Source organism: Pinus tabuliformis, chromosome 5_1 (assembly GCF_031772625.1).
Source record: "Pinus tabuliformis cultivar Carrire ecotype Pingquan chromosome 5_1, CPIR1, whole genome shotgun sequence".
Lineage (NCBI taxonomy): Eukaryota > Viridiplantae > Streptophyta > Pinopsida > Pinales > Pinaceae > Pinus > Pinus tabuliformis.
The window spans coordinates 619,347,500-619,356,633 of NC_142305.1; the positions used below are offsets into that span (position 1 = coordinate 619,347,500).

Sequence of the window (9,134 nt, forward strand, 5' to 3'; positions counted from 1 at the left end):
ATTATTTTGGTCAAATATTAATTCATGTTGTTTAAAATGAGTTTTTGATTATATAGATGGATTCAACACTATAAGAAACCTATAAAATTAATTGTGGAAAGTTAATAACTCAACTTGTGATTCCAACAAATTTATGTAACAAATTAGAACAGAAAATATATACCTAAAAACCTTCCAAAATGGCTCAATAAATGATGTTTACAATTTGACAATATAACATATTCCTTCCAAAATGGCTCAATAAATGATGTTTACAATTTGACAATATAACATATAATTTTTGTGTAGATCTTACAAATTAAGGCAACCACTGATACCAATGTTCAGTTGGTGGCCACCATTTTCACAGCTGAATCACATAGAAATATTTTTATTGAAACTGCTTTCAAAAAGGTATAATGGCCTCTTTCTAGAATTTTTGAAGCATGCATGTTGATAGCGTTGAAAAGTGGCTACCTAGCATTCCAATTAAAGTAGGAGCTTAGTATGTTATCTTAACAATTATAGGTATATTGATGAAGAAGACGACTCTTAACTGAGATTGAAATGGATAAGTTGTTGAACATTCAATGGCATGATATCTGAAGTAGGTCCATAGAAAACACGCTTTGCTATCAACATGTTGGTGGTTTCTGTGGGATGAAATGCATCCCAGAACAAGTATTTTGTTCTATCTCCACAATAAGAAGATAATCTGGTGCATGTTAGATATCCTTTATATTTCCCTTGCCCGCAACACCCTTGGTTCACCACTTCAAAACCTGCAACAACCACCGTTCATGGAATCAATTGAAATTTTGTAATAAATTTTGAAAGCAATACTTATTAATCATTTGGTGTTTGATCAGACCATATGCTTTGGGGTTCTTGATGAAGTCCATCATCATGTCAAATCCATTAGAGTAAACAAACAAGGAACCAGGCAGCTCCCCTGTGAGTTGGTCCAACAACAGTTTCAGAGCGCCATTGAAATGCATGGCATATTGTTGCAGAGTGTCAACGCACTGCCCATCTGGAGGGTTGAATCTGTTCAACATAGATGGGGCACATCCAATTGGTCCTATATTGGTTACAACGATCTTGCGAGCTCCCATACTGTATAATTTCTGTGTAAATATAATCCAGACAAACAATATTACAAATGAACAAAGAATTTATGTGAACAATTAAGTTACTGCAGAAATTGCAAAGGATCTGATATCTAGAGTGGAGAAATGAATATAAACCTTCAGATGCTGTGCATATGTAGAAATCAAGAAATCTGTGTAGTCAGAAGCCGGAGTACGTGAACTAGAAACCACGTAATTGTTAATCCAGTCGTTTCCTCCAACGTTGATGTTGTAGATGGCGTTTCGTATCAGCTCTGCGGCCGCCGACTGCCCTATCAGCTTTTGCAGAGCATTTTGATATTGGCCGAACATTTCTAGCTGCCTTGGAATTGTCAATCGACCTATCTGTAATAAGATAAATTCATAGATTTAATGAGTGATGAATGTATTGATTTAATGAATGCAGATTATAATATTGTGCAGGCTATACAAATTGCAATTCGATTAAATAAACATAATGAAGAAATTCATTCCCTTAAGCAAAACCAGATGCAATGGAATTGCATATCAAGGTGAAAAACATCGAGGTTTATATTTTCAGGTTTTTGGTATTTTGAATTGGGAAATGCAATAATGGTAGTTGAACCAGTGATTTTTGGGGATTGGGCTGCTGTGTGGAAGAGAGTGAACCCAGCCTTGGTATATCTCCCTTGTGGATTCATAGCCCCATCTCAGGAGTAGCTTCTATTGCAGAGAGACCAAGTGCAATAAGCAGCTTATGGTTGGGAGGAATGTCTTTCTCCGGCAAGCATTCCATATTTATAAGAATCCAAGGTGTTGTCCATGGTAATCATTTCCGATGTAACTTATTTAAACCTCAAAAAATTCCATGTTAATTGGTTTGGGTGGTCATTGGGATCCCAAGTAAGCTCAATATTACCTGAGATCTTAGGTGAGATGCTTGATGAACGATTTGGTCCAAAGTCAAGTTTAAGAGAGGCTTATTAGGGTGGTTCAGGTAAGTTTGGTCAAGTGTTTTCATGTTCCAAGTTTATGACAAAGCACTAGTTTACCTATGGTATTATTCTCCAATATAACCTATTTAAGGACGAAACAAATTCAATGTTAATTTACATGAGTTTTCTTATTCTAATAACAAATTTCAACAAAATCCTAGAATTTGACCTCAGCAAATCTAGGTCAATTGTTTAACCTCTTCACTGTGCTTTGAATCCAAAAATATTTCCAAAATCTGCAACTTAGATAACTTCAACACTTCCTACATAGTTATGCTTTTATTATAAGGAAACAAATTTCTTACAAACATAGATCCAGTGTTGTCCGCAATACCACATCCAGCTGATCCAAAATTTGCTCCTCTGAGAAGTCTATCTCCATTCATCTGCGGACTGAGCCACGGTAGAATCGGCTCTGTGCCCATTAGCTGACCTAATTTTGCATACGGAGATAAATTATACTGAACGGATTTGGAAGATAGAAACTTACACAATTTAAAAAATATTAGCCATAAACTTTACCATGCCACGAAACAATCTTTCTAGACCTGAAAACCTCAATCAATAAATCCAGAGAGAAAGTGCACAGAAAAGCATAAATAAATATATGTTCACTTACTGAGAAAATCTGAGATGATTCTACCATTGCAAAACCTTCCAGTGGCACCACCTGGATAATCAACCCCATAAGGTAAGTAATCACACCTAGCAATGCTGAAGAGATAGTTGTTGTTCCCTTGGTCGACCAGGGAATCACCGAATACTATCATGGGAGCAGAAGCAGCAGCTTCACCAATATTATTAATACTCCATAGTGCTGATAGGATCAGTAGAATACTAATCAATCCAATGAACGTACTCCCCATCTCCACCAATAGAATTTAAACCTTGACTGGTTCCAAAAGTCTGTAAACGTTACAATATCAATTGTGCACATAGTTCAGTTATAAATATATCAAATAATTGACCAAGCAAGCAGCTTGATGTATCACATTCCTTAGCAATAAAAGTGGAAAGGGAGAGAAAAGTGAACCTGTTCACGAGCAAGTTCCTCCACAGTGACTATAATGTTTCGGATATATGCGCTCTTTGCTTTTGAAGTTGCCTCCCAGGGATTCGAGCAACAATGGCTACTCTGTCAAATATATATATATATATATATATAAAAACTGGCTCCAACTGACAAAACCGGGGCTGAATCTCATAACACCGCCTTGAGCCAGATGATTGGACCTTCATGCAAGCATTGAATGTGAGAAATTAAGAGTATTGAAAGCTTCCAGATCTCATCAATTGAAAGCGAGGCAGGCTAATAAACGTTCTCATGCAGAATCTAAACATGAGAAATGCAATGCCAAATGCCCAATTGCTCATCGCAATTACTTCTTGTCCATCAACCACGACGCTGGAACCTAGTGTTCATCGATCATCAACCACTAAAAATAGTAAGTCATAATGGTAACTCAATACTTCATAGAAATTAAAAAATATTCACAGAAAACGGAGCGTATCAAGAGTAATACCTCATGAATTCGTCGAAGTCATAGATTGTTCCTAAGTTTTTTGAATGGTAAGAGGGGATTCTAAGTTTTTTTGAATCGTAAGAGGGGATTTTGAATTAGCAACTAGACTAGATTTATTTTAACTTTAGATTTATCAAGCATCTAGAATGATCAAATTTCTCAAGGCTCAAATTTATTTTTTCGGAAAGGTTTACACCTAGAGAGATGTGATCCGTATCAACTTTTGATAGATTTGGAATTAAAAGGATCTACACTGTTGCAAGGAAAATATATGATTAATTATACCAATAATATGTAAATACATCTAATAGTAATATAATCATTTTAAATATGCTAAATATGTTTTAAATTATTTTAATTTTAAATTTTCTTAATTACCTCACTTTTTGAGATGATAAATATTGTTAATAACTTTAATGATAAAAAATGATGAAATAAGAATTTTGAATGATAAGTGACAATATAATAGTGATAGAAAATGTGAATAATAAAAATGTAGTCAATTATAAATAGTATTTATTGTTATCCATCTCAAACTATTTTCTTTTATTATTCTTATTGTCACCCTTATTAGTTTTGTCATTCTTATTGTCACCCTTATTAGTTTTGTCATCTTTTCATATCGATTATATGAAAAGGAGAGTTGAAATCGTAAACCATTTAAATCTTTAGCTCGAGCTATTGTAGTAAACACCATTCCTTGTCTCTTTTTCTCTCCAATATTAATAAGTTGAATTACTATAACACAAAAATCAATGTACATTGTCAATAATTTTTTGTGCTTACACTGAAATTCAATGCACATTGTTAATCCAATCACTTCAAAATTAATGTAATATCATACATCCAATTGCATCAAATCAAAAATCAACATCTACACTAAAATCAATGCATCTAATGCAAGCAATCAAATAAGATTAGAAAATAACTTTTACACTGAAATCAATGCATTTAATGCAAACAATCAAATAAGATTATAAATCAACATCTACACTCAAATCAATGTATCTAGTGCAAGTAAGAAAATAAGATTAGAAACTGACATCTACACTGAAATCAATGCATTTAGTGCAAGCAATCAAATAGGATTAGAAATCACCATCTACACTGAAATCAATGCATATAGTGAAAACAATCAAATAGGATTAGAGATCATTTACATTGAAATGAATGCATCTAGTGCAAGCATTCAAATATAATTAGAAATCAACATCTACATTCAAATCAATGCATCTAGTGCAAGCTATCAAATAGGATTAGAAATCACCATCTACACTAAAATCTAAGCATTTAGTGCAAGCAATCAAATAGGATTAGAAATCATCTACATTGAAATCAATGCATCTAGTGCTAGCAGTGAAATATCATTAGAAATCAACATCTACACTACAATCAATGCATCTAGCGGAAGCAATCAAGTAGGATTAGAAATCACCATTTACACTGAAATCAATGCATCTAGTGCAAAAAATATTCTTCCCTCTCTCCCCCTCCATCTATATATATATCTCCCTCCATCTCTCCTTCTTTTTCTCTATCTCACCCCCCCAAACACACATGCTCTCTCACTCCATATTTATCAATCTCTCTATCCCTCCATCTCTCCATGTCTCTCTTCTTCCCTATCTTCACCTTCCATCAATATCTCTATCTCCCATTGTCTCTCTATATCACCCCCAAAACATACACTCTCTTTCTCCAATCTATCTATCTATCCCTACCTCCTCCTCTCCCTCTCTCTCTTCCCCTTCTCTCCCTCTCCCCCACTTCTCTCTCTTTCCTCCAACTATCCTCTCTCCCTCTCTCCATCTCCCTTATCGCTCCCTCTCTCTCTCTCCACCGTTCTCTCTCTATGCATTTCTTCTTACCCCCTCTCTCCCCCCGTCCAACTTCATCTCACTTTTCCTCCCTCTCTCGACTCTGTCACATCCTCTCCCTCTCTCTCCACCTTTCTCTCTCTATGTATTTCTTCTTACCCCCTCTCTCCCCCCCTCCAACTTCATCTCTCTTTCCCTCCCTCTTTCCACTCTCTCACATCCTCCCTCCCTCTCTCCTTCTCTCTCCTTTTCTTCCCCCTTCTCTCCATCTCTCTTTCTTTGTCTATTTATCTCACCCCCAAACATACACACTCTCTATCCATCTCTGCCTTGTCACTCCCTCTCTCTCTCCACTTCTCACTCTCTCTCTCTCTCTCTCTCTCTCTCTCTCTCTCTCTATATATATATATATATATATGTTTCCTCCAATCCTCTCTCTTCCCCCATCACCCTCCTCCTCTCTCTTAAGCCTCTCTCTCATCCTTCCTCTATTTCCCTTTCTCTCCTACCTCACTCTCTCTTCCCCCATCACTCTCTCTCTCTCTCTCTATGCTAATTTATCCCTCCCACTCTCCTTCTCTCTCCACCTCTCCCCCCTTCTCTCCTTCTTTGTCTCTTTATCTCACCCATAAACATACACACTCTCTCTCCTTATCTCCCCTGTTACTCCCTCTCTCTCTCTCTCCACTTCATACTCTATATGTCTTTATTCTTCCCTCCCTCTCTCCCCCTCCAAATCCATCTCTCTATCGCTCCCTCTCTCTTCCTCTCTCTCGTCCTTCCTCTCTCTCCCTTTATCTCCTACCTCCCTCTCTCTTGCCCCATCTCTCTCTCCAATCCTCTCATTATACCCCTCCCTCTCTCCTTCTCTCTCTCCCGTCTCCATATTTGTGTCTCCCTCTCCCTCTCTTACCCTTCTCTACCCCTCTTACTCCTCTCTCTCCCTCTCTCTCTTCATTCCTCCTCTCCCTCTCTCTCTTACCCTCTAAAACTCTATATCTTTGTTCTTCCCTCCCATATATATATCTAGAGTTAATACATATCATGATATATTAATATATAGTATAATATAAAAAAAATTAATGTGTATTAATCTAAAGTTATTAAATTTAATAATATTAATATTATAATATATTAATATGAACATTAGACTTAATAATAATAATAATAATATATAGGCTGTCCCAAAGGGAATCTAGCCGCACGGCCCACTAGCTAGGCCTAACCCCATGGGCTTCTGGGAGAATGGACCCTGTGACCTCCCGATGGCGAGGCACTAATTTTGACCAACTGAGCTAACCCTTGGGGTTTCATAATAATTTAATATTAATATTAGGGTTAATAATATTTATTTTTTTTGCATGGTGTTAATAGTAATTTGGCCCATGGTATTTGCCTATAGGCTTCACCTAAATAAAACCTCTTTTTTAAGTGTTCATAAATATAAAGTGGATTATGAAGTAAATATAAAAAGAGGTTTATTTATATTTTTACTTATTTACCATGGTATTTGACCTATAAACTTGGTATATAATTTGATTTCTAATTCTATTTGATATATTTTATTTATTTATCACACCTCTTTATACCTATTTTATGTTTATATATTTACTATACCTTTTTTACAAATATGGTATTTAGTTCATGGTATTGAAATGGTATTCCTCCCCTAAGCTTCACCTATTATTTTTTTTATTATTTTTTTTGAGTTTTCGTAAATATAAAGAGGTTTATAGAGTAAATATAAAAAGATGATTTATTTATTTACCATACCTCTAGTTTATTTATTTACCATACCTATGGTGTAAGTATAAAAGTAAGTTTTATGTATTTATCATACCTCCACTTTATTTATATTTTTATTTATTTACCATATCTCTTTTTTGAGTGTTCGTAAATCTCCTTACATTTTAAATTTATATTGTGTCTATACATAATAATAATTAGATTGATTTTTAAATAACATTAGATTAAAAATGGCAAATTTTAAATGTTAAATATTACATGTTAAATGTTTACGTTATGTTTACGCTAGATCTTGCAGATAAAGAAATATTAAAAGATTTTGGAGCAACATTTTGGATTCTTTGTATTGAATTAACCTTTTCCCTTTGATTTAAGAAATGACATTGACTTTAGTAAAGAGTAAAATTGTTTAAAATTTTACTTAATTTGGAATTTTAATGTGGTAATTTTTTTTGTTAAATGTAAATTTATGATCCATTCAAATTCACATATATGATAAAGGAACTATTAAAAACATTAGATAATTTACTATCCATTCAAATACATAGTTATATTTTAATAATTAATCTTAGTCGCTGAAATAGGTTAACCTTGGTAGAATAGTTCTGAGGAAGTGGCGGAGCTCTGAGGCGAAAAATGGCAGAACCCTGACCCTAGCGGCGTCCCTGGCTCGCACAAATTCCATGGCGGTTTACAGACAGTGTGCAGGCATCACGGACCTTTGACCGGCACAAGCGCACCAACCATTCCCGGTTTTCCTGGCACCTGGGTTACCCTGCGGTTTTTCTCTCCTTCGTCGAACCCCGCGAACAGGTATTCCCTTTCTCTCCGACGGTCGGTTTCCTGGTCGGTTATCTAGGGCATCACTGTTTTGGCAGGTAACATGGTCGAAGAGGACCTCGTGGACTACGAGGAGGACCCCATGCCACTACAGGACATTTGGGCATATAATAATCGCCCTGCCATGGAACCCTGGGGAAAAGAACATGTTTCCGAGACAGCTGCCTCCTCCTTACATTCCCAACTGCCGCGCTCGGGGAAGAAGAAACATCCTGATGTTAACCTGGCAGACCTCCCGGCTCTCGAATGTCCGCCCCTCTCGCCGGCAACGCTCCATCTTCTGGGTACCTGTCTGCAGACTTCTCCATCATTTGATTCGCCTCTCCAGAACCCTACTCTGCCCTCTTTGCCTACACCCCCTCCGCCTCCTCAGACCTCAAACCCTGCATCCGTTTCATTGATGCCGACGAACCCCCAGGGTGCTCAGCGACCCCCCCGTTCATTGCTTCCGGGCACCAGCAGTATCGACCCCCGCTCCCCTATCCGCTCGGGTTGTTTTAACACGCCGCTGCTACCTGCCCGCTCGGCGGGATCTGCACAGCACAACACTTCTGACCCGTGCCGCAAACTACTAAAGGATTTCCCTATTGGAAAGCGCTCGGAGAAACTGAAAAAAGGCAAGTGCCTTCGGGCTATAGACTCGGATATCAATCTTACATTTGGTGAAGACGTTCAGATGGCAGATGCTCTGGAAAATGCCCGAAAGGTTCTGGTCGGCCGGGTAAGAGGTCGTACCTATTCGGTTGAAAGATTAAAACTATGGACAGAGGAGATTTGGGGCTCTCTCCTAAAAGAACTACCAGTGATCAGGGTCCTTGCAAGGGGCTGGTTTGCATTGCACTTTCACAGACCCGAATATACCCAATGGATACTTTCCCAATACTGGCATATTGAATTGGCACCAGTCCTGCTGAAGCGCTGGGATCCTCTTTTCGACCCGGAGCGAGAACAATTGGGTGCCGGACCTATATGGGTTCGACTTCCAGGTTTGCCCATGCAATTCTGGACTCCGCAAGTTTTCAAGAGAATAGGTGACGCGCTGGGCACCTACCTGGAGCATGACAAATCCTATGAGCAAACTGGAATCATGACCATGGCTCGCATCCTGGTTCACCTTGACACTAGGCCAGGACTGGAGGAGAA

The 9,134-nt window shown here is 37.6% G+C and overlaps 1 protein-coding gene across 1 annotated transcript; it reads right to left on the reverse strand.

The window, feature by feature from the left end:
* Positions 1–306: 306 nt before the first annotated feature.
* LOC149166454 (GDSL esterase/lipase At4g28780-like) lies at positions 307–3,221 on the reverse strand. The gene is made up of 6 exons (XM_089431346.1): positions 3,099–3,221; positions 2,685–2,971; positions 2,371–2,498; positions 1,227–1,454; positions 851–1,106; positions 307–761 (listed from the first exon to the last, which is right to left on the reverse strand). Exons 2-6 carry the CDS (start codon positions 2,929–2,931, stop codon positions 532–534), a joined length of 1,089 nt encoding a protein of 362 aa, XP_089287472.1. The 5' UTR covers positions 2,932–2,971; positions 3,099–3,221; the 3' UTR covers positions 307–531.
* Positions 3,222–9,134: the final 5,913 nt, after the last annotated feature.